This window comes from Capricornis sumatraensis, chromosome 20, assembly GCF_032405125.1.
Source record: "Capricornis sumatraensis isolate serow.1 chromosome 20, serow.2, whole genome shotgun sequence".
Lineage (NCBI taxonomy): Eukaryota > Metazoa > Chordata > Mammalia > Artiodactyla > Bovidae > Capricornis > Capricornis sumatraensis.
This window is the reverse complement of record NC_091088.1, coordinates 29677557-29699705: the sequence shown is the minus strand read 5'-3', so window position 1 is coordinate 29699705 and position 22149 is coordinate 29677557. Positions and strand designations below refer to the sequence as shown.

Genomic DNA, 22149 nt, shown 5'->3' with positions numbered 1-22149 from the left:
CAACTTGTTCAGAGAGCCTAAGGATTTTTGTTGGGTAGGGGCCTCCCAGGTGGTGCCAGTGGTAAAGAACCCACCTGCCAATGCTGGGGACATGAGAGATGCAAGTTTGATCCCTGGGTTAGGAAGATCCCCTGGAAGAGGGCATGGCAACGCACTCCAGCATTCTTGCCTGGAGAATCTCATGGACAGAGGAATCTACGGGGTCAAAAAGAGTCGGACACAACTGAGTGACTAACACTTTCAGACTTTCAGCCATAGTGTTAGCAGAAGATCTTGCAATCCCCTCTTTGTTTGTTTGTTTAATATTTATTCTTCACTGTGGCATATGGGATCTAGTTCACTAACCAGGGATTGAGCCCAGGCCCTGTGCATTGGAAGCACAGTTTTAGTCACTAAACCATCAGGGAAGTCCCCATATCCTGCAATACTTTTAACAGTTGAGGAGAGGTTCCTGATCATAGCCTCATTTGCACTTACTACCTGGAAGAGTAGTAATCTGCCTTCAGTTCAGTTCAGTTCAGTTCAGTCGCTCAGTCGTGTCCGACTCTTTGCGACCCCATGAATCGCAGCACGCCAGGCCTCCCTGTCCATCACCAACTCCCAGAGTTCACTCAGACTCATGTCCATCAAGTCGGTGATGCCATCCAGCCATCTCATCCTCTGTCGTCCCCTTCTGCTCCTGCCCCCAATCCCTCCCAGCATCAGAGTCTTTTCCAGTGAGGCAACTCTTCACATGAGGTGGCCAAAGTACTGGAGTTTCAGCTTTAGCAACATTCCTTCCAAAGAACACCCAGGGCTGATCTCCTTTAGAATGAACTGGTTGGATCTCCTTGCAGTCCAAGGGATTCTCAAGAGTCTTCTCCAACACCACACTTCATCAGCAGCAATTCTTTGGTACTCAGTATTTTTCACAGTCCAACTCTCACATCCATACATGACCACTGGAAAAACCATAGCCTTGGCTAGACAGACCTTTGTTGGCAAAGTAATATCTCTGCTTTTTAATATGCTATCTAGGTTGGTCATAACTTTCCTTTCAAGGAGTAAGCGTCTTTTAATTTCATGGCTGCAATCATCATCTACAGTGATTTTGGAGCCCGAAAAAATAAAGTCTGACACTGAAGCTAATATTGAATCATGAATGTGCCCTGATAAATCCCACTCGAGTCTGTGTCTCAGGGCTCGAAAGGCATCACCCATGGAGGTTAAGAAAATGTGAGGGCCTGGAGACCACACAGGCATATTTATTCAGTCTGTCTTTTTGTATAGAATTTGGGATCGGAGGCAGGAAATCAGACAGGGAAATGGACACCCGCCAACTCGGGTCAGATTGTCTGATACAATACAGAGGGGGCTGAGTTTGTTCCAGGGAAACTGAGGCATTGGAAATCAGGATAAGTTTGTGACAGGAACAACTGCAGAATCACCACCATCGTAGCAAATCCAACAGTCATCTGGAGGTTAGGCAGGTTTAGTTGCTCAGCTGTTTGACTCTTGTGACATCAAGGACTGTAGCCCAGGTTTCTCTGTCCATGAGATTTCCCAAGCAAGAATACTGGAGTGGATTACCATTTCCTTCTCCAGGGGACTTTCCCATCCTGGGGATTGAAGCCAGGTGTCCTGCATTGCAGGCTGACTCTTAACCGACTGAGTCAGTTGGACTACTGTTATTTGCAGTGTCAGATCGGAGAAGGCAATGGCACCCCACTCCTGTACTCTTGCCTGGAAAATCCCATGGACCGAGGAGCCTGGTAGGCTACAGTCCAAGGGGTTGTGAAGAGTCGGACACGACTGAGCAACTTCACTTTCAATTTTCACTTTCATGCACTGGAGAAGGAAATGGCAACCCACCCCAGTGTTCTTGCCTGAGAATCCCAGGGACGGGGGAGCCTTGTGGGCTGCTGTCTGTGGGGTCGCACAGAGTTGGACACGACTGAAGCGACTTAGCAGCAGCAGCAGCAATGTCAGATATCTAAACAACAGCATTCTCTTTCCAGGCCAGAACAAGATAAAAGGTAGACAAAAGATCATAGGGCTTCCCTGGCGGTACAGTCATTAAGAATCTGCCTGCCAATGCAAGGGACACAGGTTCGATCCCTGGTCCAGAAAGACCCCATATGCCAAGAAGCAACTAAGCCCGTGTACCACAATCAAAGAGTAGTCCCCGCCTACCTCAACGAGAGAAAGCCTGTGTGCAACAACAAAGACCCAGCACAGTCACAAATAAATAAATCTTTTACAAGGTTAAAAAAATTAAAAATTAAATTAAAAAAATTTTTTTAAAAACTTCATGGTGTAGGAATTAGGAAAAGATGGTAAATTAGGGAAGGAGAAATGAAAGAAACTTTCCGGGTCCAAAGGCAGGAAGTAGTCTACGTCAATATCAGCTACTTTTCCTAGTCCATTCAATTTTGAAGTCTCTGGCTGGTGTGCAGTTCCTAGAGGTTAGAGGAGTCCTTTGAAGTTGAGAAATGAGGACCCAAGGTTTAAGTCCGTGATATTTGGCTGTCATCTGGGTAGTGAGGAGAACTTGCTATATAAAATGTTCCCTTCCAAAGAGATCCAAGAGCAGTCTTTGTGCTTAGTGACTCCAAATTAGAAGGGTGGGGAAAACACTTGAAGCTTTAGTTTGGAGAGTCATGGCCAGATATTTGAGGAAACTAGAATTCAGGATCCAGTCCAGTTTACAGGAACATGTCTGAGATTTATCTTTGAATCCATAACACTTAGCATAGTGAGAATAAATGAAATAATGAACAAAAGGAAGGAAGGATGGAGGAATGGATGGATGGATGAATAATTAGAGCCAAAGATGATGGAGAGACGGAGTCCCTTTACTGTAAGGACATTCTCTCCAAAGATCCTTGCCTGGAGAGGTAATGAGTTCCCTGACCCTGGAGTTGTGTAACAGGAGGCTGAGACTTGGCAGGAACACTGTAAAGTTAATTCGGGTATCAGAAGGGAGACCGAAAGAAATTTAGGATGCTTCCAAAATAAGACTATGGAACTCTAAATAAGTACATGGAAATAGAAGCCCAGGGAAATGAAAAGGTTTGCCCTTAATTCCCCAGCTTGGCATCTGTGGGGCTAGGAGTCACTCTGAGAGTTTTCCAGTTGTTCTGAGGACCCCAGACCAAAGCCTCCCCTTGGCTGAAGGCTTCTGTCTGCTTGCGCCTGCCCTGGGAATCTCACAGAGCATGAAGGTTAGAGTCCAGGAAGGGAGAAACACTTATGAAACAAGTTGTTTGAAGAGTCTTTGGTTACCTGTAATTGGAGAGGTTTTGTCCTGGCTGTTAATATATTGATATAAAAGGGCAAACTCCGTGGGGAGAGTATCTTAGAAGTGGCCAGGGGTGGGGTGGGGTGAAGGCGGGTGGGGAGGGCAGGAGCTGGGGCCAGAGATGGAGAGGGCGGAACCTGGAGGGGGGCAGAGCTGAGAACGGGACCGCATTGGCCCTCCAAACTCCTAGAGACCTGCAGCCACACGGGCTGCGCTCTTTCTGCACTGTGGCTCTTTGCTCTGATCCTGACCTCGCTCTCCACTTCCACGGCTTGGAATGAGTACTCCTGAAGTGCAGAGAGCGGGGTGACGTTTGGAAATATCTAGCCCGGGCAAGGTGCCAGAGATGCATATAGGGTAAATGTTCCCTAGCAGCGGCACACCCTCTGGACTTGGAGTTTTGCACCCAGCCAATCCGGTGGCCTCAAGAGACACAGGGGAGGGTAAACACCCCAAGTCACAGCTGCATGGGCTATGACATGTGCAGAGAAAAATCAGCTAAACTCCTGCCTTGGTGTTGAGAATGTGGGAGAGCATCTCCTATTTTCCTCTTGATTATTAGTATAGTGTGTGTGTGCGCGTGTGTGTGTGCACCAGTCACTCAGTCGTGTTTGACTCTTTGTGACACCATGGACTGTAGTCTGCCAGGCTCCTCTGTCCATGGATTCTCCAGGCAAGGATACTAGAGTGGGTTTCCATTTCCTTCTCTAGGGGATCTTCCCAACCCGGGGATTGCACCCTCATCTCCTGCATTGCAGGTGGATTCGTTACTATCTAAACCACCAGGGAAGCCCCGATTGTTAGTATGGATGAGGCCAAATTATGGAGAGCGGCTCACCAGAATATTATTACCGACTCTGGAGCCAGGATGTGTGGGTTCCCATCCGGCTCAACGTTTAGTAGGTGTGTGTTCTTACTCAGGGGATGTCCCTTTGCTGTGCCTCAGTTTTTCACATCTAAAATGGGAGTGACCACTGGGTTGTCATTGGACTGTTGTCAGATTGAAATCGGTTGTTTTTAAAACTGCATGGAATGGGCAAAGTAAAAACAAGTGGGGGATTCATAAATAAAGACGTTGTTCTAACATGCGGTATATTAATAGACACTCTGAGGTGTGGTTAAGTCCATGGATCAAGAGCCAACTGCTATTTAAGAGCTAGTTTGTTACTCCCATGGGGTTGCAGAGAGTCGACAGGACTGAGAGACTTCAGTTTCAGTTGTTACTCCCAGTTCCCCAGAGGAGGGGGCTGATGCCACCTGGTGGGCACAAGGTAAAGCACTAGGTGTGTCGGGGCAGAGGAAGGAGGGAGGAATTGCAGGTAAGAACTTTATCTTGGTTGGTGGGAGGCAGGGTGAAGGAGCAGAGACATTACTTTGCCAACAAAGGTCCGTCTAGTCAAGGCTATGGTTTTTCCAGTGGTCATGTATGGATGTGAGAGTTGGACTGTGAAGAAAGCTGAGCAACAAAGAACTGATGCTTTTGAATTGTGGTGTTGCAGAAGACTCCTGAGAGTCCCTTGGACTGCAAGGAGATCCAACCAGTCCATTCTAAAGGAGATCAGTCTTGGGTGTTCTTCGGAAGGACTGATGCTAAAGCTGAAACTCCAGTACTTTGGCCACCTCATGCGAAGAGTTGACTCATTGGAAAAGACTCTGATGCTGGGAGGGATTAGGGGCAGGAGGAGAAGGGGACGACAGAGGATGAGATGGCTGGATGGCATCACTGACTCGATGGACGTGAGTCTGAGCGAACTCCGGGAGTTGGTGATGGACAGGGAGGCCTGGCGTGCTGCGATTCATGGGGTCACAAACCGTCAGACACGACTGAGCGACTGAACTGAACTGACCTCGAGTGATTAGGACAGGATGATAGTGGCCCATGTGGAGGGCCTAATAAAGAAAGAAGTTGGGGAACAGGTTCTGGCAGGCTGGAAGGGAAAGTTCATTCTTATCTCCAGGGATTGTCTAACTCTGGGAGGGGCAGTTCCCCCAGAATCATCAAGGCTCCAGCTGTCAAAGCATCAGAATACGGGACATAGAGGACACGGTTAATACAAGGGTGCAGCAAGGGACCTCGGAATGCATCTGTACCATTCTACAGATGGAAAAACTGAGGCTCAGAGAGGGAAATGTACATGCCCGAGGTCAGCTGGAAAATCATGCTCTGGATTCTGTCTCTGTCTCCTGAGTCCAGAGCCAGTGCTCCGGCTACCAGTGGTCTGACAGCCCAGCCTGCACTGGGCTTTAATCCCCTTCCTGGTGCTGTGACACTGTGAGAGGCCTGGAACCGAGGGGAAGAACAGAGTAAGAACAAATTAGGAGATGATTATCCCCTACTGCTGCTTTCCACCTTTAGAAAGTCCATATTGGCTGACTCCATCTTCACAGTTAACTCATCTGTAAAATGGACATATTAATGTCTACTTAGAGAGGCTTTGAGCTTCCCTGATGGCTCAGTGGGTAAAGAGTCTGTCTGCAATGCAGAAGACACAGGAGACCTGGGTTCCGTCCCTGTGTTGGGGAAGATCTTCTGGAAGAGGAAATGGCAACCCACTCCAGTAGTCTTGCCTGGGAAATCCCATGGTCAGAGGAGTCTGGTGAGCTGCAGTCCAAAGGGTCGCAAAGAGTTGGACATGACTGAAGTGACTGAGCATGGATGTGGACAGAGAGGCTTTTGTGAAGATTAGTTAAAAGGGACCAGACTGCACAGGGAATAATTTAAAAATTGTTAAGAATTTCAAGATTACAATAGAGTACTAAAGCAATCACAGGGCCTGGAGGCTTCTGAAAGTGGTTGTTGTATAAGAGCACAGGTCTCACATCCATGACACAGCTGGGATACGACGCTTGGTTGTCTGACTCTAGAACCTGAGTCCATAGGTGCAAAGTAATTCTTCCTTCCTACACAGGACATGGTTTAAAGATATTTATCTGGGCTTCTCATGTTTAACTTCATGCCTGAGCCTGGCCAAAGGCACCCATTTGACTGACAATTCTCTGCTGCCCTCTTGTGGGCAGTGTCAATAATAACCATCCCTCCTTCAAGGGTGGTGGCTGACCTCCAACCCAGGGCAAGACTCTCAGCAATGATCCCAAAGAATGGTGACTATGCCTGAGCCGACACACCCAGGGACAGCATTCAGATTGCTCCCTTGTCTCTTGCAGCCTCTAGGGCCCTAACCATGAAGCAGTTGCTTGGGGCCAGGGTGGGGGTTGGAGGGGGGGCGGGTGCGGCGTGGAGATTCTCAAATCTTATTCCTCCTTCAAACTGAGATTAAATGCCTTCTGGTCCAGGTGACCTCCCCAGGCTCCAAGATGGAATCAGTTCAGTACTTAGCACCTCAGAAGTGCTGAGGCAAACTGACTCAAAAGCATTTGTCTGAAAAGGATCTATCCTTTGCCTTTTACCTGGGCTAACTGAGGATCCTATTTAGGTTGGCTGAAAGGCCCCTTTGGATTTCTTTCCAGCACATTTTACAGAAAAACCCAAATAAACTTTTGGGCCAAGTTTTTAGCGCTTCCTGCTGTTGCTCTCCACCCTGTAGAGCCAGAGCGATCCATCTGAATGGCTACAATCATTTTCGCTTCTCTCTGTGCATGCCCTTTGTGATGTGATTTTGTAACTGCATTCAGCGTCTGGACTCTTAACTTACTTTGATAATAAAATAGAGCAGATGTAATGGTTTGCCGGCTCTTGACTCAGGACTCAAGAAGCCTTGCACGTGAACCCTTACTCTCCCGCCCCTGTGACTGCCATGTGAACAAGTCCAGCTGAGCCTGCTGGAGAATGAGACAGCACCTGGAAGCAACTAAGACCCACAGCTGCAGACACATGGGTGAGCCCAGTCAAGATCCGCTGAGGCTGGTCCAGGTCAGCAGAAATTCCAAGGTGGCCCACACGCTCAGGAGCCAAATATATGGTTGTCGTTTTCAGCCTGGGGGTGGTTTGTTATGCAGCAACTGCTCACTGATACACTATATACAACCAAGTATGATCACATTGTGAAAGGGCTTCCCTGGTGGCTTAGATGGTAAAGAATCTGCTAATAATGCAGGAGACCTGAGTTTGATCCCTTGGTCATGTTACTCCAGTGAGAAATATAAAGCTTTTCACTGGCTCCCTGCTACTCTTCGAAAAAAACTGCATCTCCTTATCCAGAAGAGGAGGGCCCTTGTCTTCCGGATTTCTTTCTGTCTGCAGCCCTTCTGCTTAGACACTTCAAATCTGCAAGTCCTTGTATCCCTTACTGCTTCCTACTCTGTGCTGTCACTCCAGTGACTCTCATAACCTGGAGTTTCCCTCATGACTCAGCTCAAGGGCCACCTGTTATGGGGAGACCTCTCTGTCTCCCTAGGTGGGATTCTGTGCACGATCTCACTGCCAGGTTGAGATACGGCTTTGCTTCATTCATCTGTAAACCCAGCCATCCACTGAGGGCCGACCATATGCCAAATACTTGCCTAGGCACTGGAGATACACATAAAAATAGGTGGTTGTGACCTCCTGTACCAAAAGTTGTTAGTTCTCTGAAAGATCTTTGACAAACTGTGGTAAGTGCAGTGACAAGGACAGGCTCAGAAAGGCTTTTATAAGAGATGACATCTTAAGGGACAAATAGGAATTAGCAAGTTTCAGAGAAAGACACAGGGATGAGGTCCAGGGGCCAGGTGTGCTTGGGGACACAGTTGCAGCGAGTCCAGGTGATTGGAACGGAGAGGTGGCTGAGGAGGGGGAGTTTGGATTTACCTTGAAGGCAATGGGAGTCATCAGAGGACTTTAGAAAAGCACGCAGTCAGTGCTCAACACACGTCTCCTTACTGGCACACCATCTGTCTTCTTCGTCAGGCTGAGAGCTCCTGAGGACAGGGTTATTCCTTCCTTGTATTCTCTGGTTCCTTCCTGGAATAATAATGGGACTGAGTATAATTCTGATCAAAGAATGAATGAATAAATGAATAACTCCACCCAAGCTATAACAATACAAAGCCCAGAAGAGTTTTTTCATCCACACAAGAGTGGATCTTCACTATCCTGGTCAGGCAGGTGTTGAGGGTTCAAAGAGGCTCTGAGATGGGTCCGGAGAACAAAGAGCCTTCGTCCTCCTGGAGTCCCTCAGCCTCTGCTTGGCAGCCAGGAGTGTGTGCTGGTGCCACCTGGTGGCCCCAGTGCTCAGGTTCTGTTTTGACTGTCTTCCTCCATTGCCAAAGTGCCCTGTCAGCCCAGAGAAGGGGAGCAGGAGCCTGGAGACGGCCAGAAACGGTCTGCCCAGCTGTAACCGAAAAGTTGGTCCCTGTTCCCAAAGCTGAATGAGAACGAGGACAAAGCTTTGAATAAAGGAAAGAAAAAAAATTTTTTTTTAACATAACCACACTCCTTTTAATGCACATACATCGCTCTCCTAGATGATACCATTCCACTGGCCAAAGCAGGGTCTTCAGAATTCAGTATTAATCATAATACCACCCCATAAGGCTATATATAGCCTTAGAAACACTTTGTGCTCTTTAGATGTGGGGGGCAACAGGAGAGAATGCAAAAGAACAGTGGCTTCTCCAGATAGCTTCACCAGAGTGCCAGGCTATCTAATCCAGTTGTTTGGAGTGAGAAAAATTTCCTATCAAGTAGCTCACCATCTTTTCCAAAGCTTTGCAGAAACCTTGTGCTCTTCTGCTCTTGGCACTTAGAAACATTCCAGTCTGTTAGCTCACTGATTATCCCTTCATTCAACAAGCATATGTTTTTCATTCACATCACAGTCCAAATGGGTTTTGCCAATTGCAACTTGCCTTCCCTTGTGATTTGGCATCTGGATTCTCCATCCTGGGATGCTGAGATCTTCCAGGGCTTCCTGAGTCATATCTGCTGTTCTAGAAGAGTCTCCTGGAGAGGTGGGAAGCAATTGAAGCCAACCCTGGGGACACAGAAGCTGGCAGTAGCCGTTTTGGGGGCAGCTCTTGTTACAAAAACACACCAGTGCTGGCCAGTGCCTTTCTGGAGTCCTAAATAAATATATTTGTTCATTTATATTTAGTTTTTGGCTGCCCTATGCAGTTTGCAGAATCTTAGTCCCCTGATCAGGGATCTAACCTGCACCCTCCAGAGCAAAGATGCTGCACCCCAACCAGTGGACCACCAGGGAAGCCCCTTGAGAGATTTATTAACTTGCCAGCAAATGAGGAGGGTAGCGGACTAACATCTTGAAAACTACCGTCCTATTCTCTGAAAGAGGGCAAGACAATTTAAGGAGAATTTTGAGGTTTGGGATGGCAGGACTGCATGACTGAGACATGCAGTGTGTTTGGAGAAAGCCAGCAAAGGTATTTTCCTTGACCTACAGGAGAGGTTTGTTCAAGATGAACTCTCTTACTTTGTTGTCCAGAGCAAGTCATTTGCTTCCTAGCATACTGTAGGCAAATTATATTTATATATAAATGTATGCATATTTAAGTGCATGTATATATATATAACATATATAAAATATATGTATGTATACAAATTACGAATGTGGATACACACAAATTTATTTTTATATTATGTATTTTTAATTGAAGAGAGTGTTGGAACTAGCTGAGGATCCATGCCTCTACCAACTGGATCGTGTTATGCCTGAATGGCTGGGGTCCAAGGGATATGGCCCATCTGTGGTTAAAGGCCAGACTAGAGCCAGATTTCCTGGCTTCAAATCCTAGTCCCCCTGGCGACTAAGTTGCATCATCCCTTTTGGTCTCAGTTTTCCCCACTTACAAATGGGGATCGTAATACTACCTCATTGGCTCACTGAGAAGTTTCAAAGAGGTGCAATTTGTAAAGTACTGGAAACAGTAACTGCCACAAGATAAGACAGTGTGCTTGTTGACTGAACGTCTGCTCAGGGCACTGGCCTTGTCCAAGGTGCTGATGCTCCTAAGGTCTCAGTCCTCCTGGGAAGCATGGCTTGTGAGACCTGGATCGTCCCATTTTCTCTTTTAACAAAGCCGGGTACTCCTTGTGCCATGCTCTCTTCCAATTCCCAAACCCTGATGGGGGACTCTATACAATTTAATTGCTTACCTAATAATTCTAGTCGTGGCTCTGTCTGTCACTCACTTGAAATGTCAGAGCTGTCATGTCTTTCCTCATCTGTGAAGTGAGTTTGTCTCATTTGTCAGCCCTGCCCTCTCACTCCTCCCCATTGATAGGTTATTGTTACTACCAATTGACCAGATAGGAGGGGTCAGGGGTCAATGGCAACTACCAGGGAAGTCTGGGGGGCTGTGGTATAAGAACAGAAATGTAGCAGGAACCTGGGCATGGATTCAGGGTGGGCAGCAGGCAGGTGACTTGTTGTTGGTCTGATCATGACCTTCAAGTGTGCCCCAGACTCACCGTCTCCAGGAGCTGGACTTGCTTCAGGGCTCTCCTCTCTGACTCCGGGTCTTCCTGTCTGAGGCCAGGACTCTGGACTAGACCTGAAGCTGCAGTAGGCGGGGTGGCTGCTCCCTGCATAAAGCCATTCTTTGCTGTAGAAACAGTCAGCCATGGCTCCGGGGTATGGTCAGGCCATGACCCTCGCTGGGCCTTCTCTGGGGACAGAGGTGGTCACTGCACCTCAAATCAGAGGTGGTCTGATTTCCTGCAGCCCAATCCCTTACCTTCATGTTTTTATGGGCAGCTCAGCTCCTCCCTGGCCCACAACTGACAAGCCAGTTGCTGATAGAAAGGACATCTGAAACCAATCAGTCACCAGATCTTTCGGGAGTCTCTGTCTCCACCTCTTCTGTCTCCACCTCTTCGGGGTCATAGCTGAGGCCAGGGCCTCCCTGAAACACGGCCCAGCTAAGGGAGCATCTCCCTCGCCAGCAGCCTAATGGGGGCTGACAGCAGAGGGCTTGTGGGGCAGCCGAGTGCTGCAAGAGGTTGGCTGCTGCCTCCCAAGACCCATGGAAGCTGGTATTTTCTGAAGCTGGAACTTCCTGCCCAGCTGTTCACATGCACTCAGGCCCAGGGAGACTCAGATTTGGCTATTCCCAATTCAAACATCTGGGGTGCCATCCTAACGAGGTGACAAGGAAACAGACGTTGTTTTGGCTACATGAAAACACAGCAGCAGTAGCTGGGCTGCCTTTGAAATGGGCAAAGATGGGTGAAAAGGAGAAGAGAGAATCGTTATGTAACCGACACGTGCCGAACATAAACTAACAAGCTGTGCAAGCTAGCCCTATTCTGATTCCAATATTAACATTTAATCCTCTCCACAACCCCATGAGGTGGTCACTATTGTCATTTCCATGTAGAGATGATAAACTGAGGCAAGGGAGGTTAAATAACTTGCCAAAGTCTTCAGACAATTGAGTGATGGAACCAGGATTTGGATCCAGGCACTGTGGTCCCAGAAAAGTTGCTCTTAAGTGTTCATCATCTTGTTTGATCCTGCTAATCCTCTTGAAAGTCTTATTCTCATTCTTCAGAAGCAAGAGAGCCACAGAGATTTTACGTAACTTGTCCAAGATTTCACAGGATTAAGTAGTAGGGCTGGTATTCAAACCCAGGTCTAACCTGACTCAAAACCCTTTGTTCTTTTCCCTAATCCAGGGCGAACCACAGACTGCAAGCCAAATCCATTCCACCACATGTCTTGTAAATAAAGCTACTTTTCATTCTACAACAGAATTGACTACTTGTGACAAAGATCTTTACAGAAAATGTTTGCTGAAAACTACATTAAAAATATGAAATGGATGAAAGCAGCAACTTCCACTTCTGTCTATTAGGAGCTACCTAGGAAGGTAGTCATTCACATTTTAGTATGAATTCATCTATCACATCTGTGATCACTCCCTGAGAGTATATCATAGTCAAAAACAGAAGGGCCCTTGAAATTCAGCCCTAGAAATGAAAAATTGAAACTAGTTAGCTAACTAGATATCCATTTTCTAATTACCTCAAAATATGTGTCAACCATTTACCTCCCCTCAAACTTTCGTCCTAGGTTATAAAAAGAATCATTTGGGTGAAAGGTGGGCCATGATGATCAGAAGCTCTTTATTACTAGCTGGAGACTGATCACAGAAGACCCACTGGACTTATTTAATTTTGTAATATTTTACCTTCATGCCAGAAAGAATACCACTACCACATACATGACACAGGAAATATCCTTTATTATTCTGTACACTGAATTTTCCATGAAGAGGACAGCTTTTAAAATAAACACATACCAGATATGGACATCTGCATGACATTGGAACAGTCCGTGACACAGGGCACCATTGAAAGAGTCCTTGTTTACACAGAAGTGGGTAAACAGAAGGATGAGGGCAGGAACCCCCAAAGCAACTTCACATTCACCAGAATTTTGGTGACTTGTACGATTGCAACTATAGCCAAGCTGCACATCCTCAGAGCTGTGGATTTTCATATTTAGGAGGGCAGGACATCGGTTACCCTCAAATTCCTTCAAACAAAAGGGTTGCATTTATTTTTTAAAATACCAAGTGTTTCCGTCAACAGCTGAAGAAATATTGGAGAAAGAGGAAGTACTGAATGTCCAGAAAACATGATACTTCCAACATGTCTCTACTTAGTAGATTGTTACTGGTCACTAGATCATTCAGGAAAGCCCTACAATAAACTGTGTGCTTCCTTCTTTGTAAATTTAACATAATAACGTTGCTATGGAGACAGGATTTTTTTTTCCTGGATGAGACCTTCAATTCTCTGATTCAACCCTTGCTTTTACAGACAGAGAACTCTGCAGCCCACAGAAGTGGAGCCCGTCCCCCCAGGTTACCCATAAGACAGTCACAGACTCAGCCTGGTGCAACTCTAAATACTGTGCATTTTATTTACCCCACGCCATACTTCCTCTCTGTTCTCCCGTTCATGGCTTTCAAAGGATGTAAACGAAACGAGCTCAGTGAACTTCTTACTAAGAAATGACATCTTTGGTAATAATGTTCAGTCTCACTCACATTACCAGGATCCTTTGGCAAGAGACAGGCTCCCACCTGGGCTGGAACCCCTCTGAGAATTAAGGCAGCTTCGAGGACCTTTATTTAGCAGGATATTTGGCAAGAGTTGGCAGGTCCCCTTCTCCTCTGTCTCATTCACATCTGGAATGAAGACCAACTCACAGGTCGACACTAAATAATTAGACATTGAAGAGATGTTAACAGGATGGTCTTAAACAGATATTTCAACACTTCGTGGAAAATAAAAATTCTTTAAAAATCTAGTAAAATAGCAAAAGTGCCCTATACAGTACACAAGAGCACCCTTATCCTGGGTAACCTCTACAATAATAATAATAATAATAAAATGTCCTCAAAGAAGAAGTCAAACATCGTTTATGATAAAGCCCATGCTCTCTTTTCATTAAATGTGGGTGAAAGGTGAACCCAGAAGGTCTGCCAACACCTCCATGAGAACGTCCACAGGTGTCCCAGGTCCCCCACCCCCAGAGCTGCTCCCCAGGCTCGGGAGTCAACTTTCCCCAGAAGGCAGCACTGCTGGGTTGGTTGGTGTTGGGTCAGCTAGCACCACATTTCCAATTCACCCTCAGACATGTGTCTGGAAGCAGAAGGGCCACATACAGACAGCAAAGAGCAACCTACAGGATTTGTCTGAAGCGGGCCCCTGGTACACAGGCTTTTCTGACTCATATCTGCCCAGCAGACTCAGCTCTTCACATGCCACTGTTCGCTAGAGCAGGGGTCCCCAACCTTCAGGATCTAATTCCTGATGACTTGAGGTGGAGCTAAAGCAATAATATTAGAAATAAAGTGCACAATAAATGTAATGTGCCTGAATCATCCTGAAACCATCCCAGAAAAACTGTCTTCCATGAAAGCGGTCCCTGGTGCCAAAAAGGTTGGGGACCATGGCCCTAGAGTGGCTCTTTTCATCGAAAGAGAGCAGTGAAATACTTTCCTCCCTGGCAAACAGCTAGAGGGAAATAAATGACATCTCCTCCTCCCCTCTTCCCTTCTTCCAACACATTGCTATTTTGCTAAGAAATAAATACTCCTTGGCCACTTGACTGGATGGATTGTTGTTTACATTTCATGACAGCCCTGGGTATGGTGAACTATATTGTGCTGGGAATTTCAAAGTGCTCTCAGCTGAGAGTCAGAGCTGAGAGTTGAGGGTCCGACTGGATCCCTTAGTAGCTAAGGAACTTTGAGCAAGAATGACAGAAATGTTGGACCTTGGTTTTCTCACCTGGGAAATGGGGACAGAGAAGCCAGCCCTACAGAATCTGCCCGGTGGATGGGAGGCAACGTGAATGAAAGTGCTTTGTAAAAAAAAAAAAAAGAAAAGGTCATACCTAGGGAGGAATTACCCTTCAGGGGTGGATTCAGAGCCACAGGTGGGACCAGATAACCACCAGACACTGGTCACTCTGCTCTCATTCCCACACCTGTTTATTCCACCCTGTTGGGTGCTTCCAGGCTGCACCTTTTTCAGGGTCTAAGACACCTGCTACTTGGGTTGTCTCAGATTTTTAACTGGACTTTTTTATATGAAAAGATCTAAAGTCTCCTGAGTTTCCCACTTTAAAGAATGACATAAAGGAGCCTGACTCAACAGAGCTCTGACTCTGAGAGAAAAACCATTCTCCTGCCCCCAGCCTGCCCCCAGGTAACCATCTTCCACTGACTCCGCAATCAGTAGACCAGGCTCAGTGACTGCCCGCCCCATCCCCCTGCCCCGCCCCACTTTCCCTAAAGCACCTTTGGGGTGTGTGTCACCCTGCACTCCCAGTGAAAATGATGTGGCCTCGTTTTCCCCCTCAAGATTCTGCAACAGGGCCTCTAACAGTCAGAACAAGAACCCACAATTCTAGATTTCCGAGAGCATAAGAAACTGATACCACAAAGAGAAATTCCAAATAGATGCCACCGACTAACCAAGCTATACATCACCTCTCTGAATGAGCCAACACTAACCAGCAAGCACCACCAGAGGGCAGCACTCATGAATGTGTATCAGAAATCAACCTAGAAATTCTTCACAACAGCCAATATGAGAAATATGAGTGACCTCAACCTGAGTGACCGGGGAGCTGTGTCCTGGGTTCCATGCTGCCCTCATGAAGAGAGACAAAGGGAGTTTTCAGGGCCCACTCCCCTTCACCCAAGAACCCCTGGTCCACACTGGGTGGGATTCCCACAGAAAGGCTTTGAAGGTATCTGTGAACACCACAGACACAGCTGTCTGTCAGATGGCCTTTGGACACTGACCTGGCTCTGTGAGGATGGCAGAGGATCCTGTAGTGGAGACACACAGCTGGCCTTTCTGGCTTCCCACCCCGAGTTCCTGAGGAAGGTCCCAGGAGCCACAGGCAGCTCTCTGAGCATCATGTCCCTAACAGAGCAAGACCCGCGTGCGGACTCTACAGACTCATCTGACTCCTGTGCAGAAGCCACTTACTATGACCCCCACAGCTCTGGGCCCTCTGAGCACCAGAAGCCAGAAGAAAGCCCCAGAACACACATAAATCAAACCCAGGTCAGCTGGAGTGAAGACCATGAAGATTTATGCTCATGATCCCCACAGAGCTTCTCTCCATGGACTTCATAACAGCAACAAATATCCCCAAAGCTCCCTGATCAAGGCCCAGCACTGACCAGGGCAAACAGAGAGGTAAGATCTATATACCACTCCCTTGCCCCCCAGACTCAGCCTGGCTGCTTGTGCGTGTTCTGGTTTTATGGTGTCTGACCCGAAAAGCAACATCCTGTCTGATTTGGTGGACTGAAGATTTCTTCTGTGGCCCAAAATACCAGCCAGCACAGTAGGGAGTTCTGCCTGAGACACAGACCTCAGCCCCAGCTGGCTCCCACAACTGGGGGAGACTTCCTCGAAACTAATAGAGGTTCAACAGAAGTCATTTTTCCTGTTCCCTCCTCTCCTCTTCTCCCACGAGGCTTAGCAATCCAAAAGCCCACAGCCCTCAGGCCAGGTGAACAGAAGGTGAAAGAAAACCAGGTCACTAAATCAGTGGTAACTTGGAAAAGAGGAAGAAGAGGGGCTCGGAGAGGAATCCCAAGACAGTGTCCGGGGTGGCCTTTGACCTGAACGTTGGCGCTGCAGGGTTCCTCCTCGGGGCCAGGTTCAGATGGCCAGCCAGTGTTGCAACTGCAGAGAGAGACAGCAAGGCCAGGGTCAGGGCAGGCAGGGACCGAGGGATGAGGGCTGCTGAGAAAGACAGCAGGACCACAGAGGGAGCGGAAAACACAGCCGCTTCCTTCAAAGACTTGGAGCACACCTAGGAGGGTTCCCTAATTGTTACATGGGGACTTCCCGGGTGGTCTGTCTGATGGCTAAGAATCCACCTGCCAATGCAGGGGACATGGCTTCAATCCCTAGTCCGAGAAGATTCCATATGGTGCGGGGCAACTATGCCCATGTGCCACAGCTACCGAGATCTAGAGCCCGCATGCTGCCACTGAAGCCCGTGCTCTGCAACAAGAAAAGCCACCACAGTGAGAAACCCAAGCGCCCCAGCCAGAGAGCAGCCCCCGCCTGCCGCAACGAGAGAAAGCCCCCACAGCGATGAAGGCCGCGCACAGCCAAACATAAGTAAAATAAAGCAGAGGAAAAATTAAATTATAATTTTCACTGAGACCCAGAAAGGGCAAAGGAGGCTTTGCAAAGTCAGCCAATCTGAAGCAGGGGAGTCATAGGGAAACTCCCCAACCCCCACCCCCACATTTTGAAAGGGAAAAGAGTAGGGCTTAGATCACCAAGTTACTGATGTACTTGCAGCACTTCCTTCAAGATAAGCAAGCCTCAACCTAATCTGGGGATACTCCACGGTCACAACTCCAAGAGGGAGAACAGAGCTGAGGAAATTGGGGCATCTGGTACCTCAGGACCAAGGAGCAGGGGGGCAGGGAGAAGCTGGTAGTGGTCAGAAGACAGGCCCCTTTTCCTCCATTCCTAGTATCATACCCCCAGGCGCTCTGGGGTTTCTGGCGTGTATGGTGTGTGGTTGCAGTGGGTCCCCACCCCGCAGCCCCCACCAGAATGGTCCAAGCTGCACCTACTTGGAACTGCCTGATGTCCCTCTGGGCCACCAGGTGATGCTCGCTCTCTGGAGTTATGCCATAGGCCAGTCTCTGTGAGGATGGAGAAGTGGAGGAGGCCTCAGCTTGGCCCAGGGATACCCTTCCAGCAGCCCGGAGCACACCCCACATCAGGGCCACCTGCTGCTTGTCCCTGCAGGCCCACATGGACAGCAGGAGAGGTTTGTACAAGACACTCTCCACCCTGCTTTATGGAGCTGGTCATTTTACCTTGAGATATGCATTCGGTGGACGCTTACTGAGCTAGTGACTGCTGTCACACACTGGCCTCAGCCCTGGGGGTCCAGGGCTGAAGGACACCCACACACCCTGCTTTGGGGGAGCTTACAGCTCACAGAAGGGGCTGACACCGAACACACACACACAGGCACTTTTACAACCACGACTGGAGGCAGAACTGCAGACAAGCTCAGAGCACAGTGAGAAAACAGTGACAGAACCTCAGTCCTGCCTGGGGACCGGGGCCACCTTCTTAGGGGGCTAGACACAGGGTGGACTCAGGGAATGTGTCTGGAATCAATGTCTGATCACTAGGTGGGGGGACCTCAAAGTGTAAAGAATAAAAAAACCCAAAGTAGGTCCTGGTTCCACGTCCAGGATGAGCTCACTGAACACGGTCCTCCCAAGGGCCCCGAAGGTCCCGGACCGTAGGATTTCATAAACAGGGGACATGTCTCCAGGGGGTGGGGGTGGACACAGCCCTGCCTGGGACCCTCTTCCCTAAGTTCCTGTACGGCTCACTCTTTTAGGTCCTCCTGTGTGTATCTGTCCTTTCAGGAGAATATGAGTCCAGGGGAGTGTGTCTAGTGTTGAGAATATGGTCTGCCCTGTACAGATTTTCAGTAAGTATGAGTAAAGACAGTGGATAAAGAAGGAATGAAATCAGAAGGACACGAAGAAAAGACTATCACCATTATTTATAAAGAAAGGCCATTTAACTGAAGAATAGGGCAGACATAATTTCAGTTAAAATTCTCTGGTTCCCAAATACTGATCCTGAATATATGTATCTGCAATGCACACAGCTCAAAGAAGAAATGTACTTTGGAAATCTCTGGTTTAGGCTGATCAGGTATCAGGTTCAGGAAAAAGGCAGATGAAATCCAAAATACAGGGTCATGGTGAATACAGATAGGGAGAGTGGGAGACATCTAGGGTTATGACAAACCTTAGGAGATGGGACACAGTAGTGGGCATAGTTAATACAGGCTAATTCCTCCTTAGGGGACTGGAGGGCTGAGCTTATTGTGGTGACAATGGCCAGAGCACACTACATATGACAGACGACCTAACAGCAGGCGTCATGTGGCGGCAATCTCCAGTGCGCCAGGCACCGGGCTAAGCATTCCCTTTCACCTCTCACGGTCCATCTGATCATCCCAGGGTACGAAAGTGGAACCTGAGGCTTGGGGCTAAATAACATGGCCAACATGGTGGGTCCGTCTGACTCTAACGTCTGTGTCCTGTCTGTCTCTCCTTTTTAAAGATTTACTTTATTGAAGTATAGTTGATTTACAGTGCTGTGCAAGTTTCTGCTCTACAGCAAAGTGACTCAGCTATGTGTATTCTTTTCTCGTTGTGTGTTTTTTTTAATTTTTACAGTGTTGTGTTGGTTTCCGCCATACAACCATGTGAATCAACTACAATCACACATACATCGCCCTCCTTTCCTTCCTGTCTGTCTCTCTCACCCCAGCAGGAATGACCTGGGATGCCCCTTCTCCTGCTGTCCCCACCCTGCCCGGCTGTCCCCTACCCTGCCCGGCTGTCCCCCTACTCTGCCCTGGGCTGGTCCAGAGCTCACCTCTCGAATGGAGCCCCGGGTGCTGAAGAACTTGTAGACGACGTAGGCGGGCACCAGAACCATGGAGGAGCCCGCGATGCCCCATCCGACCCAGTTGGCCCAGAGTGGGAAGATGTAGTCATCGTAAGTGAGTGGCTTGAAATTGATGATACTCACAACCACCACAAACTGGGGGGAAAGGATACAAGGATGAAGGAGAAGAGAGACAAGGAGAGGGGAGGAGGTGGGAGGGAGGGAGAGATGCAGAGAGGGACCAGAGCGAAGTGAGGACTAACGCATGAGACGGATGCAGGGGATAGAGGCAATAAGGATGGAGGGAAAGAGAGAGAAAGGATTCAGGGAAGGGTGGATAATGAAAAGGAGACAAAGAAACAGGAGCAATACAGATAGAAGACTAGAAAGGTGACCCTGGAGCTGGGCTGAGGGGTGGCACACACAGCCCCCACCCCAGACCTGGCTCCAGGCTGGACACCCTGCTCATATGGAAGCCTCCTTGGAATCAACAGGGCAGGCGGAGCCTCCTGAGCAGGTCTCTGCATCCCAACCTCCTCCCCTCAGAAGCAAAATCCCCACCTCCACCCTCACCCCGGGACGCTCCCACCACACACTACACACCAGGAGGAAGGCAGGGCTGACAAACTTCCAGCAGAGTCTCCAGTACAGGCCGGGCTTGAACCCCATCATCTGCTGGATGTCGCTGCTGAACCTGTCCACACCTGCGCACACACAGGCAGGCGCGTCACCGCGGCCCCTACAGAGCCCACGGCTACCCACTCCCCTCCACTGCCTCCCACAGGGGTCTGCCCCCAGGTGGAGAGCAGAAAGCGGGGCAAGCAGGGGCACCCTGGCTCACAGTAGACCTGGGGATGGGCATTTGGCTGGTTCAGAACAGGTGAGAACACACTCAAGGGTAGCGTCCCTTCGTATGAGTAACCCCAATTCACTTTTCAGAAGGAAAACCAGGGCTTGGGGAGGGGACTTGTCCCTGTTACACAGCCAAGGTGGCCTGACCCCAAAGCCCAGCTCTTTCCTCTTGCTTCCCGAATCTTAAAACAATGATGGCTGTGGATACAGAGGCTTCCCGGACTTTAATCTGGTAGAAGAGACCAGACTCTTTCTGGTGAGCAGAAAAGAGTGAGAACAGGATAAACACGTTAATCGTGACACACTGGGGACTTTCCCTGTGGTGCTGAAGAACCCGCCTGCTGGTGCAGGAGACATAAGAGACGCAGTTTCAGTCCTTCGTTCAGAAAGATCCCCTGGAGGAAGGCATGACAACCCACTCCAGTATTCTTGCCTGGAGAATCCCACAGGCAGAGGAGCCTGGTGGGCTAAAGTCTATAGGGTCGCAAAGAGTCGGACACAACTGAAGCGACTTAGCACACACACATGGGGGAAAGTGGATGACAGCACACGTCACTTTCTGCCAAGTTCTCCCCGTTCAGCTCCAAAACAAGGGTGCCAGAGAAAACACAGGACACTCAGCTGCGTTTGATTTTCAGAGACAACAATACTAAATTTTAGCTTAGGAAATTTCATGCAGTATTTGGGACATACAATAAAAAAAAAAAATTACCCATTATCTGAAATTCAAGTTTAACAAGGCGTCTTGTATCCTGCATTGACTAAATCTGGCAGCCCTACTCTAGAATGAATGGCATGGCTCAGGGAGCAGCAGTTTCCTCCGAATTGCTCTCTTAACAGCTGACACTGATGCCTCTGGGGCCTTTGCCACCTCTTGTTAAAGGGAGTTCATGCAAAGATGAATTGAGAGCTACGGACCAATATAAGCCACTTATACAACTCTGGGATCAGCCAGTGACAGCCCTGGCGATGAAAAGCCCCTTTGCCTGACCAGGTGAAAAGTCTCCAGAAGCCCAGGGGGCTGAGGCTTTTCCACACACACTCAGGGCCCAGCACCTACCATAAAACCAGGAGACGCCGATGGCTTCCATGAGCACAGCAAAAAGAATGGAGGTCCCCGCCGCAAACGTATCCAGCAGGGTCAGCACATATATTCCACCCTGGGGTGTGGACAGAGAGAGCCTGAGACCTTCATGGCTAGAAGGAGCGATCAACTGTTCCATCCATCAAATTGAGCTCTCCCCTGTCCGGCTCACTCAGAACTCACCCCTACCCCATACTCAAGTAATGAGGTTTAGGGTGCTACTGTGTTGCTGCTACATATTCTAACAAAGACCTTCTGGGGTCACTCAGTCTGAGGGTGGGGACTTCAGCCAGTAAAAAGCAAGCTGGAAGACTTCCAGGATTCAATCCCTGGTCAGGGAACTAAATCCTACATGACACAACAGAAAGATCTCACATGCCTCAGAAGATCGAAGATCCTATGTGCCACAGCGAAGAAACATTACAGCCAAATAAATAAATAAATCCGTATTAAGAAAAAAAGGCAAGATGGATTTTATCAGTGAAAAAAATGTTGCTTCCCATGTAAGTAACAAAGGATGCCGCAGCCATCAAGCCATCACATTACAGCTGCCCTGAAGGGGAGCCCTGAGGGAATGCAGGATAGAAACAGGATGCCTGCCATATAGCAACCAACTGCAGCAGTCACCCCCTGCGGGGGCACTCAGCATGAAGAAGTGTGGATACTGGCCCCCAGATAGCAGAGGTGTATATCAAAGGAATGATTTCAATAAGCCCAGACTCTTGCATCTTCCTATAGACAGAAAAGCCCTAAACTCCTTAACTTGAGATGTCTGGTTTTCTTTAATTAGCAGTAATCTTTTGATCCAACTTCCTCGTTTTTTGTTGCAAAAACTCATATACTCTTGAGGCAGGAGATAGATGGGCTCCAGGTTTGACATTTACAACTGGCCCCCTGTTCACACTTACTGGAGTGATAAAAAGACAGGCTTCAGGAGAGACATTCACTACCAGCCCTGTGTTTACATTTCCTGAAGCAAGAGACTAATGGGCTCTGGGCTACATGTTTAGGACCAAAGGTCTGCCTACATTTTGAGATGATATGACA

At 48.3% G+C, this 22149-nt stretch overlaps 1 protein-coding gene across 1 annotated transcript in view; it reads right to left on the bottom strand.

Annotated features, from left to right (window-relative positions):
• Nucleotides 1-16376: 16376 nt before the first annotated feature.
• The window catches only part of SLC6A2 (solute carrier family 6 member 2), a 37481-nt gene continuing 31708 nt past the window's right edge, over nt 16377-22149 (bottom strand). The window contains exons 10-14 of the mRNA XM_068992450.1: nt 21079-21178; nt 19770-19870; nt 19155-19322; nt 17312-17383; nt 16377-16400 (exon numbers count right to left, since the gene is read on the bottom strand). Of these exons, the coding sequence (XP_068848551.1) occupies nt 16377-16400; nt 17312-17383; nt 19155-19322; nt 19770-19870; nt 21079-21178 (465 nt within the window). The remainder of the gene's footprint in view (nt 16401-17311; nt 17384-19154; nt 19323-19769; nt 19871-21078; nt 21179-22149) is intronic.